The sequence below is a fragment of the Acipenser ruthenus genome, chromosome 7 (assembly GCF_902713425.1).
Source record: "Acipenser ruthenus chromosome 7, fAciRut3.2 maternal haplotype, whole genome shotgun sequence".
Lineage (NCBI taxonomy): Eukaryota > Metazoa > Chordata > Actinopteri > Acipenseriformes > Acipenseridae > Acipenser > Acipenser ruthenus.
In genome coordinates, this window is record NC_081195.1 from 38,455,216 (window position 1) to 38,476,967 (window position 21,752).

A 21,752-nucleotide genomic window follows, 5' to 3' on the forward strand; every position below is an offset into this window, starting at 1 on the left:
TAATTGGTGGTGTCATGCTGAAATTTGCACCTTGCCGAATTTGGCATTATTTTGAGATATGCATATGCATAAAGCGTTTCATTGAATTTTATCTTTGTGATTAAGAGTTTTGAACATTTCAAGACCAAGGGACATAAAATTATTTTGTAATTGAGAAGGAAGTCCCCATTTAAATCTGGTAAGATGCTGTTTTCAGTCTTTTTCCTCTTTCTTTAGCTGAATTTATCATATTTTTCCACTATTAAGAAAAAAGTAGTATGCAAATTCATTTATAGATATCTCTAAATATTTGAAGATATCTCTAATCATTTCCAGATATCTCAAAATCTTCAAATATTTAAAGATACAGAGATATCTCAAAATGATTTACAGATATATTTAAATGGAGCTTTAAATGAGATATCTAAAATGCATTTTTAGATATCTTTAAATCGACTAACTTGCTATGCGGCCCTCTGCTCTGTAAACTGTAAATGAATACATTAATAATAATGAAAACGGACGCATAAGCTTATTTCAAAATAATGCAAAATTCAGCAGGGTGCACAGTTCAGTGTTCGTTAACCCCCTCTTCCTTTCTCCTTGCTCGTGTAGATTCGGTATATGCCTCGGTCTTTTTCGTCATCGAACGACTTTCTCTGGAATCCCCGCCCCGCTAGGTTCCCTGCGTTGTTAGGGGACTGTAGGAAGATGGCGGCGGCCCCGCTGTACTGTGTCTGCCGGCAGCCCTACGATGTAAGCCGGTTTATGATCGAATGTGATATTTGTAAGGATTGGTTTCACGGCAGGTAAGAACACAACATTCTTCTTCACCACATATCTGAAAACGGTTGAAAACGATCAAGGAATTTCGTAATAAGTACTCCTAGAAAACAATGTGGTCAATTCGGTGTCAGTCCCAATCTGTGCGGTAGGGGGGTCTTCATGTGTGTTATTGTTGTTATTTACACTTAAATATAGATATCTCCATACATGCAACGGCTTTTTTTTATTTCAGTTGTATTTCAAAGTAATCCTACAAATATTATGCAGTTCCTGTTCTCGTTTCTGAAATTAGTTAGTATATTTTGGGGGTTAAATTATTTTGCCAGCTGGGAAAAACAGTGCTGTATATTAAGAAAACAGACAGAAGTGTGTGTTACTATGTATATGTAAAGGAACATTTGGAGAAGAAACGTTGTTTTGATACTTTGTTTCCGTTGTTTGAAGCAACACGTGCGATACTGAGGTAGGTTTGTCTCTGGTCACAGTGTTTCTGTTGGACGTAAGCAAACGTCAAAATAATACGAAAAGTACATACCGTGGTTAAAACGGACCAGGTTGGTTGATGTTTTGTCAGTAACACCCGTTCCCATGATTATTCTGCAGTGTAACAACACGTTTGGTGTATTGTTTTTGGACGTTTTAAAATGTCTTTATCCAAGGATTACACATGTATTGAAGTGTTGTATTATTACAGCGGTTAATGTGACAACGCGCTGCGCTGTTTTGTGTTACAGTAAACTTTCCAAATATCAGTTCTCAAATAACCTAAAGCCCACAAGAAACAACAATTATAGCTGCATACAACTTTCATCATACATCGTCTGTTTTTGAAATCGGAGGGGGAAAAAAGACACTGGGTATCTTTGTGTAAGGATTAGTGTCATAAAACAAAGACGAACAACTATGACATTTATTGCAAACAAGTTGGCATGGACACCATTTTTGTTGCATGTTCAGGTAGTTTGTCGATGTTTTTCTTTTTTGTATAGTTTTGTTGAGAATTACAGAAAGAAAGAAAAAAAAAAAGCCTTGTTGTGATTGTTGGGCTTTTGATTGGCAGTAGTGGTCGGACATTTAAATACCCCCTTTAACAAAAATACACATAAGCAGACAGCCAGGCTCCCTCTAGTGGATTCAAGAGGAATGCGATTTTTTTTTTTTTTAAAGAGACGCACCATTTTTAATGTTTTGTTTTAATGTTTTGTTTTTGCCACCAGCTGTGTACAAGTATTAGAGCATCAAGCTGTGGACATTGACCAGTACCACTGTCCCAGCTGTGACATTTTACACGGACCCTCCCTCAGTAAGTCTATTATCTGCTTTATTTTGTACATTCTTTTATTTTATTATGTACAGAACATGTTGCTAGTTGTCTACTTGTCTGCATCAGCAAACAATATGTATATTTTTCAATAGAGATTGTCATTAACGCATTTATTCAGGGCTGGGATAAAAACTTTCAGTCTAATACAACTCCACAGACTTGGTTTATCCTTTAGATCCTAGAACATCACTGTTCTCCCTGGAACGGTTGCTGATGGCCGGCCTGTTGTCTGAATAGAAATATTACAGTGCTGCTGTAGCATGACGTATATGAACATATATGAACACATACAGGAGAGTTCCATGTATTCTTTCAGTTAGTAACTATGGCATGCCATAAAAGAAAAACAAATATGATCTAGGAGATCATCTTTTGGAATGATGATAACAGTATTGATTATTTAAAAAGGGGAAATATGAAAATATGCTGTAAAAATATTTTTCCTAATCTAGTGAAGAAACGGAATAACTGGCATCGACATGACTATACTGAGGCTGAGGACGGCAGCAAACCCGTACAGGCTGGGACGTCTGTGTTTGTGCGAGAACTCCAGGCTCGATCGTTTCCTAGGTATGGATAAAAATGTGCTTCTGCTGTGTAAGCAGATTTAGCAAGAGGTTGTGCAGTAGCATGAATATCTGTTTTGAACTAATAGTAAAGTAAACTTAAGAACAATTTTCACAAGTTTTTACAAAGGAGGATATGGACAACATGCCCCACATGTCGACATGTTCCTATTCAGTTTTAAATAACTTTAGCATAACAGAGGCAGAAGTGTTAAAGGGACTAGGAGCTCTTAAAATAAACAAATCCCCTGGGCCGGATGAGATCCTTCCAATAGTACTCAAAGAAATGAAAGAAGTTATTTACAAACTGCTAACTAAGATCATGCAACTGTCTCTTGGTACAGGGGCTGTACCGACAGACTGGAGAATTGCAAACATAATACTGATCCAGAAAAAGGGAGACAAAAACCGAACCAGATAACTACAGACCAATAAGCCTGACTTCTATTATATGTAAATGTATGGAAACTATAAGATCCAGAATGGAAAATTACCTATATGGTAGCAGATCCTGGGAGACAGTGAGCATGGTCTGCTTGATTTTTTTGAGGATGCAACATCAACAATGGATAATTGCAAAGCATACGACATGGTTTATTTAGAGTTTCAGAAAGCTTTTGACAAAGTTCCGCATAAAAGATTAATTCTCAAACTGAACGCAGTAGGCATTCAAGGAAATGCATGCATATGGATTAGAGAGTTATGGGAGACACTGGAATTGAATTAGGAATCTATGAAAAAATTCTAGGAGTTTATGTTGACTCAGAAATGTCTTCATCTAGACCAGGGGTCTCCAACACTGGCCCTGGAGAGCCCCTATCCAGCAGGTTTTTAGGTGTCTTTACATCATCAGTGGGTAAATATCTGGAACACCTGTTAATATTGACTGTCAATAATTGGTTCAGTTAAGTACCTGAGAGATTGGTTGAAACGAACACCAGCAGCCACAGTAGCTCTCCAGGACCAGGGTTGGAGACCCCAGATCTGGACAATGTGGGGAAGCTGTAAAAAAAAGCCAACAAAATGCTCAGATATGTAGTAAAAAGTGTTAAATTTAAATCAAGGCAAGTGCTGTTAAAACTTTACAATGCATTAGTAAGACCTCATCTAGAATATTGTGTTCAGTTCTGGTCACCTCGCTACAAAAAGGATATTGCTGCTGTAGAAAGAGTGCAAAGAGCGACCAGAATTATCCCTGGTTTAAAAGGCATGTCATATGCAGACAGGCTAAAATAATTGAATCTATTCAGTCTTGAACAAAGAAGACTATGTGGTGATCTGATTCAAGCATTCAAAATTCTAAAAGGTATTGACCCAAGGGACTTTTTCGACCTGAAAAAAGAAACAAGGACCAGGGGTCACAAGTGGAGATTAGATAAGGGGGCATTCAGAACAGAAAATAGGAGGCACTTTTTTTACACAGAGAATTGTGGGAGTCTGGAACCAACTCCCCAGTAATGTTGTTGAAGCTGTCACCCTGGGATCCTTCAAGAAGCTGCTTGATGAGATTCTGGGATCAATAAGCTACTAACATCCAAACGAGCAAGATGGGCCAAATGGCCTCCTCGTTTGTAACCTTCTTATGTTCTAACATTCATTCTTTGTGTGTTTTGTATTTAATTTATATGCTTTATTTTCTATTCTAGTGCCGATGAAATCATTATGAAGATGCAGGGGAGCCAGGTGACACAGAAATATCTGGAGAAGCAGGGTTTCGATTTCCCTATCATGGTGCCAACGTTGGATGGGATAGGGCTTAAACTACCCCCTCCCTCCTTCTCTGTTAAAGATGTGGAGCACTATGTGGGTAAGGCTCTTGCTGCTTGCCCCAATAGTCACAAATGTTTTATCAAGGTTGTTTAGTTGTGTGCCATTCAAGTGTGGTCAAGAAGATATTCTGCTTAATCCTTAGAAGCGATATGGTCTGAAAGAGCTTCAAGAATGCAAGTTTTCATTTAATTTCATATACAAACAAGCTAGTTTTGCACTTCAGGTCATCTAGGGCTGCCTGGGTTGAAATGTTGTTAAACCCTCAGCAATCCTTTTCTTTAGCATGTTAAAACTGAATAGTCAAGTATTCAGTCCATTACTTAATAACCGCGAATGCTAGTTGTTTCTTTTAAACTTATTCATTTTATAAAAATGCATCCACATGTTTGTAACCTAAAGCTAAATACGTATGAAAAAACTTACCAGTACAAGGGAGTTGAGGTCCTGTGTCTGGGAACCAGGGAGGAATGGGAACCTGAAAAAAAAAAAGAGAAAAGAAACATTAAAAGATGGTAGCAGGGATGTCGTGGTACACTGAACAGTGGCTTACAGTATATACCAGCAAAATGTTGTGCAAAGCGGCATGCTGTGTTTGTTAGTGTGTGCTGCCTGGAACTAAGGATGGGCATGTGTGTGTGTGTTGTGCATCCTTTTTAAGTCTGACGGGAGCATACCTAATGTAAGTCTATGAAGTGGCAAAGAATGGATGGAGAAAATGGTTATTTTTATTTCCTAAAGTACCTCATCCACAGCGACTCAAGTAGTTTAGTAATATTTGATGTATTATTTTTTGTATACAGGTTTTAATTATGATTTATAAATAGTTTAACCCTTTGCGGTCCATTTATTCAGCGCGTCTCAGGCACGTCAGGTCCAATTTATTTTCACACGCGCAGTTTATTTTAGATGCGCTGTTTTAAAAGTATTTTTTTCTCAGTAAAATAGGTTTAAAAGGCACTGCATATCAACAGGACACTCCAGCCCCGCTCCACCCCTTGTTAAGACTGCCTGGCTTTTGTCTGTATCGGTTGTGCTGTTTGCTCCGCCCTTCCCCCTTCTCTCAGAACAGCGCCAAATTTGAATCAGTTTTTATCAGAAAAAGCTGCTAGAATTTAATTTACCAATTTACTGTGTTTTCTGATTAAAGCAATTAAAGATTGACTTTCTCCCTTACTACTTCTATCTGCTCTGTACTTTTCCACGACTGTACTTGAAGTCCTGTATTTGACGCAAGTGAAAGAACTGCTTCAGCACTGCCCCACGACTCAACCATCGTACATCGGTAAAATACAGTTAATCATACTGCGATTCCAACTCATTTAACAAGGCATGAAACTGTCGATGTTGCAACCCCCTGCTGCAGATGAAATTCACACACTTGATAACAATGCTCATTATGTGTTCTAATTCTGCAACTTTTATATTACTTTTAGAAAAAAAAATCAGTTTTACAGTTTTGTATGTACCTGTTTACACAATAGTGTTCAGTGGAACTGCGTCTGTGTTTACAACACAGATCCTGGATGCAGGCACAGTCAGCTGGCAGACGCGTACGCTCCTCCATAGAGTACAATGCAGCCGTCATACCAGAAGTAGTGTTATATTTTCTTTTTATGTTGTATTAGAAACAATGGTTTTGGTTTTCTAGTTTTGTGTGTACATGTATCTGTTTATACCTGTACACGGGTATATGTACATACCTGGGTTTTTTTAAAATGTGTATTTTATTATATTTTTTCACTGTTTGTAATTGTGCTGTATATGCGTTCATTTTAAAAATAAAGCCTTTTATGTTTAATTATTAATTTAAATACGGTGTTTCTGCGATGCAAATGTTAGATATGATGTTCATGAATAAAACTTTTCAGTTGTATCCGATAGTATGTCTTTCATTTTCATAACGAAGCAGTTTAAAAATGTATGGGTCAAAGTGACCCACGTAGATAGTTTGAAAATCTGTCGGTTCTAGTGTTAGTCGTACAGTGTTTGACGCACACTTCCTATAGCTTGTGAAATGTGCATTGTATGTGCTGCTATGTCTCATAAGTCATGACGGTGGAGAGAGAGTATTAACTTTCTAAGCTGTGTGTAAACCCTGCCAGTGTTCATTGCCCTTATTGTCTTAAAAAGAAGAAACTTAAGTGAGCTATGTTTAACTGTTGAAATTCCTGCAGCCCCAGTTTCTGCTCATATCTTTAAAAGTAGGCAGAAATTTATGTGTGAGGTTAATCTTTCACTTCGTAGTTAAATGTTGGCTTCATAACTTTGAGGTTATATTTTCTACTTATCAATTTGCTTATCTACATTTTTATCTGTATCTTTTGTCTCTCTTGTAAATGGTTTCTGTTTTCTCTCGTCTAGGTGGTAATAAAGTGATCGACGTCATTGATGTGGCCCGACAGGCAGACAGCAAAATTAAACTCTGTGACTTTGTGGAGTATTACTACAAACCCTATCGGCCAAAAGTGTTAAACGTCATCAGCCTGGAGTTCTCAGACACCAAGTAAGCTTTATGTACTAATAATGCATTTGATTGGTGTCCATCCATTTAAAAGGTAAGTAGCAGGGTTCCAAAACATGTAAGAAATAACCCATGACAGGGTGTGCAGTAAGACAATTCTTACTGCACGCCCTGGCAACCACCCAGGAAGTGTAGTAAGAATTGTCTTACTGCACACCCTGGAGTGGGTTATTTCACTTATAAAATGGCTACATTTTGTTTGGAAAATAATTACGCAAACTAGCTTTTTTAAGGAAAAAATATGAAATGTATTGTGTATCCTTCCACTGAGAAAAAAAAAGTCCCTGAATACATATATTTTGTACTTTATTTGCCATAAACATTACATTGAACATTCCCATTTATGGTAAATTTTCAAGATAAAATGGCATTTGGGAATTGAAAGCAGACTGATTTCCCACATCTGAGGGAGGATTCACGGAACAACTAAACACTGCACTGGCACTTGACATTGAGGGAGGAGCTTCAGGGGGTGTGTTTTTATTTTTATTTTGTTGTGTAGGAAATGAGCCTACTCAGGTTTTGCTGACCAGTAATTTCAGTGGCTGTATTGACACCGATGGCTGGTAACCGGCATAATTTCCCTAGATTGTAAACCAGCATTCGATGATTTGTGGACTAAATGACTTCCGTGTCAGTTTGCGCTGTGCCACAGTTCTTCCCATCTGTGGCGAGTAGAATAGAATTCTATGCCAAACCCAACCTTTTTTAAAAGCCCAACAGTTGTGTCAGAAGAGAGCAGGAGAGATGAACTGTTTTAAATAATGTTTCTGAAATCGGATGCTAATGGTGAGATGTATCTGTTGAATTGCAATGCCATAATAAAGTTTATTCTCAGTGTGAGATAGACTGATGGTGCTTTCTCACCAGTCCCTAATCCCCTAGAAAATAACATGATTTTAAACCCTAGTATTACAACCTACTTTAATGCTACATACCCCAAAAATTGGGGCTCGAGTCAGGGAAGTAAGACTCAAGTCGAGTCGCAGACTTTGCTCAAGTTGAGTCTAGTCGAGTCATCTATCTGGCTCGAGTCCATTCGAGTCATTAGTTATGACAGTTCAAGACAGTTTGATTTAATCACCATTAAAGGTCCAAGGTTTCTGCCTTGTGTTTTGTCTCCATTTCAGTGAATTCAAGATTCCTTGGCCTGTTTATAAGCAGCTTTTGTTAGTGACCATACAGAGGTCCTTTTACCTGTGCTCAATTGGGTTGGATGTACAGTAATGGATACCACAAAACAAAATAATGCATTTGCATTTATTTACAATTTTACAAGTGTTTATCACTTTCTCAACAGTGAAGCTTCTTGATATTTTTTTTTTTGATACCTTAACCCTTTGCAGTTCGATGTCAGACTTGGTCCGACATTGAAATTATTCCTATCCGGTCCAATGTCGGACCCTGTCCGACATCATCAAAAAGACGCAAAAAACGGGTTTCTAGACGTTTTTTCTCCGGAAAAAGCCGAGAAAACCATTCAATGGCCGAGTGGGAGCGACAGGAGTCGAGACAAGCCGAAAAAAAAAAAAAAAAAAGACGTATCTCATGAATAGTCATACTTGCCCCTGGTATCAGATAACGGCAGCCATAAGGAAACAAGCTGGCTGTTACTGCATCAGCGCTCGGAGAATATCACAGACATTTGCAGAGCTTTTTTGAGATGTTATAGTAATAAAATAATGACTTGGATCGCATTATTGAGGCGTTTGGTGATAAAACGAGTGATCAGGAGATGATTGATCGGTATGTACGACTATTATTATTATTATTATTATTATTATTATTATTATTATTATTATTATTATTTTTTTTTTATTTTTTTTTTATTATTATTATTATTTATTTCTTAGCATATGTGAAACCTATAGCGAACGAAAGGGTGGGGCGGGGCTGGAGATGCCTAGTGAGTGCTTTGTTGATATGCAGGGCCTTTTAAACCTGTTTGACTGTGGAAAAAAAATACTTTTAAACAGCGCGTCTAAAATTAACTGCGCATGTGAAAATAAATTGTACCTGACGCGCCTGACACGCACTTAATAAATGGACTGCAAAGGGTTAACCATATGAAAGGAAATTGTATTAATTTTGTATAGAGATCTTTCTTCTAAGCTTAAAGCATAGCAGCTACAAAGGAAAACAGTCCAAGTACAAGTACAGTTACATTAAAAATAATGTAATTGTATGTAAAAATAATATCTTGTAAAATAATATCTTGTACATGAGTTTGGATTCGCAAGTGGTTGTTTGGATTTTGAAAACAAAATGTAAAAATAATATCTTGTAAAATAATATCTTGTAAAAATGATATCTTGTAACAATTGTAAGTCACCCTGGATAAGGGTGTCTGCTAAGAAATAAATAATAATAATAATAATAATAATAATAATAATAATAGGTAATGCAACTGAGGCAAAGTCAGAGTTTTAAAATGTACTTAATGTAAATGTACTTAAAATGCACAAACATACAGTAATACTAAGTGGTCAATTGTATTTTGAATAACCCTACTAACATAAAAGACTGGTATTGTAGCTGCTGTTTCTTAAACACCCCAAAATACCCCAGCAGTGCAAACAAACACTTTTTTATTATTACTGGTGTAATAATTGATCTGTTCACCCACAATAATTGATCTGTTCATGACAAAATCCACAGATCACTTCTTAAATTCATTGAAAACAATGCAGTTCCGTCCTCAACCTCTTTTCATCTGGCAATGTTGATTGTGCCTTTTCCCAAAATCATGCTGCTGTGGTCTGGTCTGCTCATTTTCATTTTTATGAATTTGTTCTTCAAAAAAAGCAAAACGTTTTAAACCAAACTAACTCTAAAATATCCAGCATGCAAATCCTGATGTATTAAATTAATCAAGCACGTCTAGCTGATTAACTCGGTTTGGGAATTCTGGAAATCAAAGAAGATTGATCTGTACCGTGTAGTGCCAGTGGTTTAGAAAGCTACGGGAATGTAAGAAAATAATTATTAAAGCTCCAGAGGGTTGTTTGTGTGTTCATTTCTTGTACAGTGCATCATTACGTTACATTTCATGTGCAAAACATTTTTTTTGTTGTTTTATAAACTTGTACATGAGTTTGGATTCGCAAGTGGTTGTTTGGATTTTGAAAACAACTAACAAGCTTAGCAAACTATGGCAAAACATAGTATAGTAGGTCAATATACAATAAACCAGACAACAAACGCTAAACTCCTATTTTCTCTACTGCATTTAAGTTTTAAGTGTAATTTCTATTAATTGGCAAGAATTCATAAAAAAAAGACTGATCTGGATGGCTGCAGGCATCAGACCAGGGAAATGAAACCAAAACAAGGAATGGCAGGGCAAACAGAGACGCTGCGGTGCTCTGGGTTTTATTAAACAAACAAAAATAAATATTTAAACAGAAAACGCTGATATAAACAAAAGGGCACAAGGGCCAAAACCAACATGGAACAATGAACACAAGTAGTATGCTGGTTACAACTCCCAGCATGCGTAGCAATTGTATTTGAGATATTTTCAAGACTCATGTCTCTTGTCTCGCCTCTGACACTCTCCACCTTTTATATTCTGGCCGAGGGGTTAACTAGCTAGTAATGATCTTATTACCCCTCAGCCAGAGTCTGCACGAGTTTAGTAAGGATGTGTGACTGTCAGCTAGTTAAATAATCAGTAGCTGACAGTTGCGCATTCTCACAAGGAATTTAAAACAATAACAAATAATGGTGTTGGCTTTTTGTCCGCGCTGCAAACAATAATAATATAAATAATACATAATAACGGCGCACAATTATACATAGTGGTGGGACAATCCGCCACAAAGACCAAAAACTATTTCAGTTATTTTAGACAGTTTATTTTAGTTTGTCATTTCTCAGTGCTGGCAGGATGCAGACTGCTTATTTCTCTCCCTGTCTACTGCATAGTTCTTGCGAACTCGACGACGGCAGGTACTCTTGAGTTTACTTTCCATACTGCTGAAGCTCTTCTCTCTGGGTGCGTTCACGGAGATCATTCTGCGCAGATTCTGTGCAGAATCAGACCAGTTAACCACACGTTCACAGAGCACCCTCTGTCTCTGTTTTCTCTAAGGACATATATTGCAATACATAAGTATTGTACTATAGGAGAATATTTATGCTCAGTTAGAGGGTAATTTGCATTATTGGGTTATTCCTGTAAAAGTGGTTTAGCTCTAGGGAGGGGCTAGCACTGGGGGGGTATAAAAGTAGTTGGTATAGACCAGAGGGCTTTTTGTTTTTTTGTCTGGTGGAGGAGGTTGGACTGAGTATACTGGGAATAAAAGCAGGACCCAGTAGGTTTTGCAGGTTTATGCGAAAGTTTGTTTTATGATTATTATTTTCTTTTATTTTTCAACGTCTGTAAATAGTTTCAAGTTTCTGTTCCGTGCTGTTGGTTCTGGCTTTTTGTTGGTTTGATTCATCCATCTGCTTGTAAACCTGAATGGTTTTGGGAAATAAACCTTTTTCTACTTTGGAATCCGTGGTCTGCATTCATCTCTGCCATTACTTAGTACATCAAGGAACCTCTTGGTCCATCTTGAGCATCCAGAACACTACCGTAAACAGAGGGCAACACCATCTGCCTTGCACTTAGGATCTTTTATAAGCAATAATGGGCCCTACTCTTGATTTATTTATCAGTAATAATGGAATGAACTGATATCAGTTTAGTTCCTGAAACATTATCTGCTTATCTACTCATTTCTTGATATTTGTAAATGTTGTAAAAACATATATATTAAAACACATGAGACCGAATAAATGTTCTAATATAGTAAGTCAAATACATCAGGTTTACAATGTTTTCCTGTTTTGTTTCTGCGTGCTGCTGTAAACAGACTCCTCCCTTTAAAAATGAAGTGCCCATCTCAGTGACATCACACAGAGTGAAATTTAATTCCTCCCTTATCCAATGATGTGCATTTCCGACCTGTAAGGCAGTGTCGTGGCCCAGTCAGTAAAATGTAGTGCGTTTTTTATCATGTTACCTGGTCACAGGCCCAGAAAGACACTTGGTATGATTGCGGTCCTTAAAGGGTTAAACTTATAAGTGTAAAAAGTTGTTAGAATGTTAACAATGAAAAGAAACATTACGGATACGTTAAACAAACAATTATAGCAACACGGGGTGGACGTATAACGCTGTGTTTTTCTGAACCCTGCTACTTACTCTTTAATGCTTAATGTTTACTATTGACAAAGTTATTGCTGCTGCTACTAAATGGTATCGGTTTAGTTGCATATTCCCAGCCTTTTTATAATATAATGTGAAATTTTACTTTAAAAAAAAAAAAAAAAAAAAAAAAGATAAAACCTACTTTTAATTTTCTAGGATGGCTGAGTTGGTGGTGGTTCCAGACATCGCTCAGAAAATGTCTTGGGTTGAGAACTACTGGCCAGACGACTCTTTCTTCCCAAAGCCTTTTGTACAAAAGTACTGCCTGATGGGGGTGAAGGACAGTTACACAGACTTCCACATAGACTTTGGGGGAACATCTGTCTGGTACCATGTACTCTGGGTAAGCATCTTTCAGTATTGGTCATCTTCATTTCCTCATGCATAAACCAACTCGACCTCTCTGCTGTCAGTTCAATGTACTATGAAGGGTAACAATAATAGATTTTGTAACAAACGATGTGATCGTCTCCTTAGATCAGTGTCCCAACCTTTATCAATGTAGGGACCACCTTGGTGTTTGGATTTTTCCCACGAACCACTTGCACGCATTGTTTCATCAGCATTTTGAAATTAATGTTTGTGTATAAATACATATAGAAGGTCATTTATATAACATGACTAACTTAATGAGATTCCTGAACTTGAATCTTCACTACCAGGTTAGTAAGGAATGTTGTCATTTTGAGCAGTAAAAGTTGCTGATGGGTGTTCCTGTTTCTTTTGTTCATTTTTTTTCCACATTTTAAATGGTTTGTAGGTAAATGGCGTCTCTGTTTTGCCGGTTTAAGAGTTTTGTTTGACAAATAATGGGGCTTGAGTCGTCCTCGGATCCAGTAAATGTAAATGCCAGTGCTGGTCCCCGCAACCGTTACCTTGTGTAGCAAATTAATCTATCCATTTCTAGAGCACCTTATTTTTTATTCACCAACTTCGCTCGATGTATGTATAAAAAAACACGAGAAGACGAGGTGGGTGGGAAGCAATTTAAAGAAATATAAAATGATTGGAGAGTGTACAGGAGGATTTCTGCCACTTTTTGTTGGCGATGTGTACATTTAACAGGATTGGTGGCACACAGCATTATAGCATTTTGGTTAAATATGACTGCGTCAAGAACAGACTGTACACATTATTTGTGGTGTTAATAGCATTTGCTTTTGGCATATAGTCTTGTGAGCTATTAAACCTAGCTGAATAAACTCGTATAATAACATGGAGCTGAAATCGATCATTCACACTACGGTACACTTCATAAGTCAAGCAACAAATATAGCCTCTTTTTGTGTCATTAACTTCTGTTACTATATGCAGCTAACCTCTCCAAAAACATATGGCAATACTAGGTATATTCCTATATCTCTGGCAACACTGTAGCTTATATTCTATATTGTTGAAAATGAAAAGTACTAAAACGGTGGTTTTAATGTGTTTTTTTTTTTTTTTTTTAATGATGTCATTCCAGCAGAGTTGAATATTCAGTGCAGTGTGCTGCTTTTATGCATAATGAAAAGGCTGGGACAGCCAGATTACAAGCAGTAGAATGAGCACAGATTAGAAAGATGTGCATTTACATGGATGCTAGATGTAAACATCTTTTTAAATAATGCTGGCTAAAAAGAAGTCTAATTTTGACAAGACAAACGTGTCTTCATAATGTATGAGTTATTTAGTTGGTATTTGTTTCACATTAGAAAGCTGTTTCAGTTAATGGCGGCTTTCAAGGCGATGCGTGGTATTGCATCAAAGGGAGCTGTAATATATATTGATTTATAAACATACCTGTAATAAAAGAAAACAGATAAAGGGGAAAAATGCAGTCTTCATACACATCTTATAATTGTATATCACATGGTTAAAGCAGTTTGTTGTGTTGCTTAGGTATACATATTGTAGTAGCACAACTTAACTGAATTTGGGGTGTTGTCTGCAGACCACCTGGAGTTGGGAACCACTGCCTTAGATTTATCCAGTTCTCCTGATTCGAGTCCACCGAGTGCTTCTAGGACAGAAGTTATGCTTTCTACACAAGCATGTTGCCTTAACGAAATTTTTTCTAAACCCAGAAAGGCAACATGTTTATTCCTGAAAACATTTCAAACAACGCTTATTGTAGACATTGGCTCACAAATTTTTCTATAAACTGTCCTGTGCTTAATGAACTGTTATATATATTTTTTAAACTTCAGGTTTTATTGATGTGTGATGAACCAACTTGCATTACATTCTCCAAGAAACCAATTCTAAATGACCAACGAAATGCCTCTGCCTAAAAATTGTTTCATTTTGTTATTCTGTCTCCCCCCTCCCCCAACAAGGGCGAAAAGATTTTTTACTTGATAAAGCCAACCAAGGCAAACCTTGCACTATACGAAGCATGGAGTTCGTCCCCCAATCAGAGTGAGGTGTTTTTTGGGGAGAAGGTGGATAAGTGTTACAAGTGTGTTGTGCAGCAGGGAACAACTCTTTTCATTCCCACAGGTAAGGAGTTCACAATGAGTCTCTCAAATCCAAACATTTACAGCATTTGCCTGATAATGTGTGCGCTTTATCCTGTATTATAAATTTGTTTCTTATTAATGGCAATTTATTACGCTTACTCACATTCACACCAGCAGGATTATTTAAATGCCTAGAATCCTGTTTTTTTTTTTTTTTTTTTTCCTCTAAGATTATGGAGGCCAATACAAAAATTGCATAGACTAACATTTGTCATGTCAAAATGATTTTTCTGCATTGCTGTGAATTAATAGCTTGGGAAATTTCTATATATATATATATATATATATATATATATATATATATATATATATATAAATTACAAGCTACTGTACTCTGCTTACCAAGATTCACATTTTGTTATCTTGTTGTTACCTTTATTAAATTGTTAACTTTATTTCTCAACCCAGGAAAAAACAAATCGAATGCAGTAGTTATTATCACTGACTGAAAAAAAAAAAAAAAAAAAGTTTTCTGTAGCCCCTATGGTGTGTATAAACGTAGCATGTTAACATCGCTTTTTTCATTTCTTTAATGTGATTAATAAAATGTACCGGTAATTGTATTTTAAATGTATGGTGCTTGCTTGTACAGTACTGCGTGCAGCAACAGTCTCGGGTCCAAACCGTCAGCTGAGTGTAGATATACTATTTACATCCTCGCTATATGGCCTTCGTTATACGATTTAAATACTGATTTAAAAAAAAATAAAAAATAATAATAAATTAAAATTCAAACTGCTGCTGATGTTGGCTTGTACAGCTCTATGCAACTGGCATGGCAAAGCAACATTTTTCACATTGTATTTGGTCAAAAATTTTTGTGGGTTGTAGTAATATATAGAGGGAGTCTGAAAGAAAAAATGACACCAAAGTTTGGTGCTTCTTTCATTTGTTTGGTGTGCAAGGTAATCAAACATGCAATCTTCAGGTGTGAAAGTTATTGTCCCCCTAGCTAACTTAACCCAATTAAAGGGATAATTAGGGTCCGCTGTTTGAGTACTTTGGTTAACAACCAGGCCTGATTTGGGCCAGCCCTGCTCAATATAATTCTGACAAACTTTGGCCCTTACCATCAGAGTGAAGTTGTCACATCATGCCACGAACAAAATAAATTCCTGAAGACCTCTGGAAAAAAGTTGTTGATGCCTATCAGTCTGGAAAGGGTTACAAAGCCATTTCTAAGGCTCTGGGGCTCCACCGAACCACAGTCAGAGCCATATTGTCCAAATGGAGAAAGTTTGAGACAGTAGTGAATCATCCCAGGAGTGGCCGTCCTGCCAAAATCTCTCCAAGAGCAAGGCGTAAAATCATCCAGGAAGTCACAAAGAACCCTAGAACACCACTCAGGGATCTGCAGGCCTCTCTCGCCTCGGCTAAGGTCAGTGTTCATGACTCCACCATCAGAAAGACACTGGGCAAAAATGGGATTCATTGCTCACTAGAAGAACATGAATGCTCGTCTCAAGTTTGCCAAAAAACACCTGGATGATCCTCAAGAGTTCTGGAACAATGTTCTATGGACAGATGAGTCAAAAGTGGAACTTTTTGGCCGACATGGGCTCCATCATGTCTGGCGAAAACCAAACACTGCATTCCACAGTAAGAACCTCATACCAACGGTCAAGCATGGTGGTGGTAGTGTCATGGTTTGGGGGTGCTTTGCTGCATCAGGAAGCAGAAAATCAGATGGCAAATACTTTTTCACGACACTGTAAATATCAGTCTATATGTATATATGTTTCATATTGCAATTATGTTATTATATTTCTGTGTTTTGGAAGACTTTGCATACATAGCCTTGCAAGGTTGTCTATTAAGTTTGTTAAAAGCATGTTGCTACATAAAAAAACATGGCCGCCGTGAGCCAATCAAATTTCAGCTATGGTCAAATTGCACATATTACTTTGGTAAAGCTCAAATGCAAAACTTGTTTAGAACTCCTTTGAGAGTTTAGACAGTGTCATAGTTACTATAGAATACATAAATGAACCCATATACAGTGGTTTGCAGAAGTATTCACCCCCTACCAATAATGTCACATTTTGTTGAATTACAAATAATCTATGCACAGTTTTTCAAACAAACTTTTTTTTATTCAATACTGTAGTGGTTAAACTGAACACAAATTTCAAAGGCGTTGATTATCCCTCTCAGCGCAGTGAAGTCCATCATTAAGAAGTGGAAGATGCATCCTACCACCCAGACACTACCCAGATCAGGTTGCCCTCCCAAACTGAGCAGCCGGGCAAGCAGGAAACTGGTTCAGGATGTCACTCTAAAGCCAACAATGACCTTGAGAGATCTGCAAAGTTCTGTATCTGAGATGGGAGTTGGTGTTCAGACATCAACAATAAGCCGGTCCCTACACAATGCTGGCCTGGATGGACTGCTGGCAAGAAAGAAGCCATTACTCAAAAAGCCTCATCTTAAAGCACGTATGGAGTTTGCGAAAAAGCATGTAGATGATACTGCAGAGATGCTAGAAAATACAAAGTGCAATCCTACTGTGCAAAGCTAGTAGAGACCTATCCATAAAGACACATAGCAGTAATTGCTGCAAAAGGTGCTTCTGCCAAGTACTGACTTAAGGGGCTGAATGCTTAGGCAACCAGTAAATTTCATTTTGTGTATTTTCTTTGCAAGTTTTGCTGACATTTAACCTCCTCCTCATATAAACAGAAAGTACTGATTAGAGGAGAAACCTCAAAATGGAGCGAGGTAACCAGCAGACCCAACGCCAGGAATTACATGGGAGGGGGCACATGTACATACCATATGATATATGATACCATATGATACCATTTCATATAATATACAAACTGACACATTGTACCGGTATTTAAATATGAGTGACACAAATAATAATAATACCCAAGTGCTTTACATTGCTACTCACTATATGCACCTAAACTGTGAAGGAAGACAAGTGTTGAATTGACAACAGAACTGGCAGAAGGCACAGCTGTCGTTGTCCATCCATCAACAGTTCAAAGCACCTTCAACCATTGTTCCATAGTCCAATTTCCTTGTTCTTGTGCATATTTTAGCCTTTTACAGAGTTATTCTTACTGTAACACATCATTTAAATCCTGATGTCAAGAATGACCTTCGTACTGTTGATTTGATGGACAACAACATTAAATTTTGTTTGAGAAATTTCTAGAAATTATAAATTTCCATTGGGGTATGTACACTTTTGACGAGAGAGAGAGAGAGAGAGAGAGAGAGATTTAATTTATCTGACTGTTATTATCTAAACAATCAAAACTGTGTTTTAAAATGACTCAGTAGCCCAGTGGAGCTCTCAGTATTGTTTCTTTTGAAAATGTTGTCATCTCAAATAAAAACCCTGTAAGAAGGGTTTCTTGCTGTCAAAAAGCAGTCTCCGACTTTATTCCAAAAAAACCTGTTTTCTAAAACGTGGTAGTTCACCCCTTACTATGATTTCTGAGAATATTAAACATTTAAGAACCATACTTTCTTTCTTTATTTTTCTTTTGCTTAAAAACTGATTAAACAAACATGGATTGACATTTGATTTTGCAGTTTAAATACTGTGTATACAATAGTCTTATAAAATGAATACAACAGTACATTTTTAATTATATTTTTAATCATTTTTAATTAATTCATTTTTTCCTCACAGTATTTTCTAAATAACAAGGAGAGAATATTACAAACGCTATTTCAAACTCGCTTGGAGTTTTAATGTTTGAGATCACTATCCTCCTAAATTGCTTACCACGACCCCCTTGCAAATGAAGGTCTCAATTGGTTAACTTCCTGCATAAATAATACATCAATGACGTGTATTTTATAAATATAATTGACTGATTTTATTTTTATTCAATAAAAAAATATTGTATTAAAAAGTTTATATTTTCACTTGATGCCCTTTTTTAACACCCCACAATTACTTGCTAATCGCAGATTGAGCAGCATCTTTAAAATCTGTTTGGGAAGAAATTTCAGTGGATAGCTTTATATCGATCAAAATAATTTGCCCAAAGACTGAAATAACCTTTTTGTTCTTTGTAAATTCTCAAATCGCGAAATGTTTATTTCTCAACTCCGCCTCCTGATGGATCTTTTCAATGGCAATGTAAAATTGAACACATCAAAAATAAATATATTTACTTACTTTTGCAGGTTTCAATTAAATCAATTTAGCTTAACATAATGTGTAGTCCAGTTATACTATTTTTGTGGTCCCTTTATTGGCGTAAGGAGATAATTAATTAATTAATTAATTAATTAATTAATTAATTAATTAATTAATAAATTAATTAATAAATACATACATACACACACACGCAATAAAGCCCTTCAGGGTGTCTGTGACGTCAAATATACTGACTTCTCGGGGTTTGGAGGCCTTATTGTATACATATGTCTGTACATTTTGGCATTTTTGTAAAATATTAGCATATTTAATTTTTCATAGCTTTTTCTTTATATAATATGACATATATGTAGTTATATCATATTCAAATCTGTGCTTGTATCTGATAGGATGGATCCATGCTGTTCTCACCTCTCAGGATTGCATGGCTTTTGGGGGGAACTTCCTTCATAACCTTAATATAGGCATGCAGCTCAGGTGAGTTGATTTTATCTATTTATATTACATATTTCAACTGAGCCCCTCACTCTTTATAAACTCCAGGAGTGAAATGGTAATTCACAGTTCTATCCCTGTGAAATGAAAGTTCTACTTTGGTATAGAATTTGCTGTACTTTGCCTGTGGTATCTTTCAAAAATGTAATTTTTCCTGGTATGACCATTGCAATCTGTGACCTCCCTGTTTTCATTCTACCCCCTTCCCCCTGCAGGTGTTATGAGATGGAGAGACGACTTAAGACTCCTGATCTCTTTAAATTTCCCTACTTCGAGGCTATCTGCTGGTATGTGGCCAAGAATCTGCTGGAAACCCTTAAAGGTAAAATTATGTTACCCCTATATTTAAGTTATTAATCAACAGTGTTAGTTCTATCATCTTTGTTGCCTTTCACTTAAACAGTGTACTTCAATGTAATTATACTAACTAACCCTACTATAACTAATTAAATGAGTCTTAAGTAGTACAAATGTAATTACCTGGCCTGCAGTGTTGAAAGAGCTAAAGTTATGAGTCATAGCAAGGTTTAACATTGTTTTACCTACTGTGACTTCTGTATTGTGTGTGTATATGTTGAGCAATGCGAAGGAAAGATACGGACGCAATGCTGACAGTTTTCTAAATCCACTGCAAATGAACCATTAATGTCCTCAAATAAATTTGCATACCCACAAATGTTCTATTGGATGAGAAAAATGAGTTAAACTGTTGCAGAATCTTGACCCACTGTGTTCTTATTCTTCCTTTTTATTAACCTGTAGAATTGAGGGAAGACAGCTGCCAGCCCCCATACTTTTTGTTAGAGGGAGTGAAAGCTTTAACTACTGCACTGAAATCTTGGCTAAAGAGAGAGGTATATGATTACTGCTTATAAACTAACAGACCTCCACGTTTGAGGTGAGCTGTCCATGAAAATAATTTCTTCTTAGTCTGAGTTTTTTTTTTTCTTTCATTCTTTCTTGTTTGCAGGTAACAGAACCTGCTACTGAGGTTCCTGACCATATCAGACCGGGCAATCTCATTAAGGAACTTTCAAAGGAAATCCGCTACCAGGAGGTAAGGTACAGCTTGGGACTTAGTGGGGCGAGAGGAAAACATGGGCAGGCAGAATCTGTGTATATAAAGGGGAAGTAAAACCAAAACTGGAATAATGCAGATTATCTGAATGATGATTTTTCGTTTCCTCTCTGTTTTGTGATATGTTTTGTGTGCAAACTTGATCTGTTGGAATAACAAGGTAAGTTATACTGCTATGTATATGTGTTCACAATTACTAAATGAAGCCAAAGCATATTAGATGTGTTATTTTTGTCCAAAAAAAGATAAAACCACAAACTTTACCAGAACTTGCGCTTCTTGGCACTGTAGTTCTAAACAACATTGAGGAGGTGAATGTTTTCCCCAGATAAGAGCCATCAACCAAAATTTGTCTTTTTCCAATATCTTTAAGAAAAAACAGCAGTGAAATGTTTTGTGAAAACCTAAAGAGGAGAGGTTAACCTGACCTACACACACAGTGGTTGAAGAGAACTACCCCATCCCCTTCTTTTTTGGTGAAGGTTATACTTTTTTTTTTTTTGGACGGTTTTTCTATTTTCCTCGCTGTCAAAATGTCGGCGCATAAAAAAGACACAGCTTTGCCAGCTTAAACCCCGACTGGGAAACTAGACTAGGGTTCCCAGTGTCATTTTGTACAAAAATAAATCAATAAATCATATACTTTGACAATTAATGTCCCGGGAAGTCTTACAGATTTCCCAGGACAGCTTCCTCAAAAAGAGAACAATCTAGGCAAAACCAGAACTGGTGGCAACCCTATTTCAGACCCATCTTCGCAAAATCCCTCAGAGGCCTGCATCGTGAACGCCGTTTCCCAAGCAACACAAATCCCTCGAGGCAGTGATCTCTAAGGCCATGAATGGTGCGATGGAAGGAGTGAAAGTTTTGCTTCGGGAAACCAGAGAATCTCTAAGAACAAACATGGATTTCCAGATGACAGTAGTTCGAGGGCTGATTGCTAAGTTGGATGGTCTGCAATCAGAGATGAGAGTAATGAAGCGTGATATTGGGCACTGCACTTCTGAGATGGACAAACTGTATCTCAAAATAGCTGATTTCAAAGATAGATCCAGAACCGGGAAGGAGACAATCCTGTCGGCTTTATGCAAAAAAATGCTTCCCTCACTGGCAACCCAGTACCGATCAGACGTGCACACAGAGTCTACAATGGTAACTCGAATGGTTCTGAAGTAACACGCACCATGATCTTCAAGGTTCTCCAGTACAACGATCGGCAGGCTATTCTACAGGGAGCCAGAGAAAAGAGTCCTATTCAAGACGCTGCTAAAACCCGCAGATTTTTCACTGATTACAGCACGGCTACTGCACAGAGGTGAAAAGCTTACGCTGGAATTCGGAGAGAGCTACAAGCGCTGGGTGTCACTTCCTTTTTAATTTATCCAGCTACCCTATGATTTTCTTACAAA

At 37.1% G+C, this 21,752-nt stretch overlaps 1 protein-coding gene across 2 annotated transcripts in view; it reads left to right on the plus strand.

The window, feature by feature from the left end:
• Positions 1 to 595: 595 nt before the first annotated feature.
• LOC117415966 (lysine-specific demethylase 7B-like) overlaps positions 596 to 21,752 on the plus strand; it is a 51,607-nt gene continuing 30,450 nt past the window's right edge. The window contains exons 1-11 of one of the 2 annotated variants that reach the window (XM_034026947.3): positions 596 to 788; positions 1,983 to 2,068; positions 2,542 to 2,659; positions 4,302 to 4,462; positions 6,787 to 6,928; positions 12,303 to 12,489; positions 14,465 to 14,627; positions 19,160 to 19,247; positions 19,481 to 19,587; positions 20,028 to 20,119; positions 20,236 to 20,322. In XM_034026947.3, coding sequence (XP_033882838.3) covers positions 604 to 788; positions 1,983 to 2,068; positions 2,542 to 2,659; positions 4,302 to 4,462; positions 6,787 to 6,928; positions 12,303 to 12,489; positions 14,465 to 14,627; positions 19,160 to 19,247; positions 19,481 to 19,587; positions 20,028 to 20,119; positions 20,236 to 20,322 — 1,416 coding nt within the window. In that variant the 5' untranslated portion in view covers positions 596 to 603. The remainder of the gene's footprint in view (positions 789 to 1,982; positions 2,069 to 2,541; positions 2,660 to 4,301; positions 4,463 to 6,786; positions 6,929 to 12,302; positions 12,490 to 14,464; positions 14,628 to 19,159; positions 19,248 to 19,480; positions 19,588 to 20,027; positions 20,120 to 20,235; positions 20,323 to 21,752) is intronic. The other variant, XM_034026948.3, reaches the window with a different exon arrangement.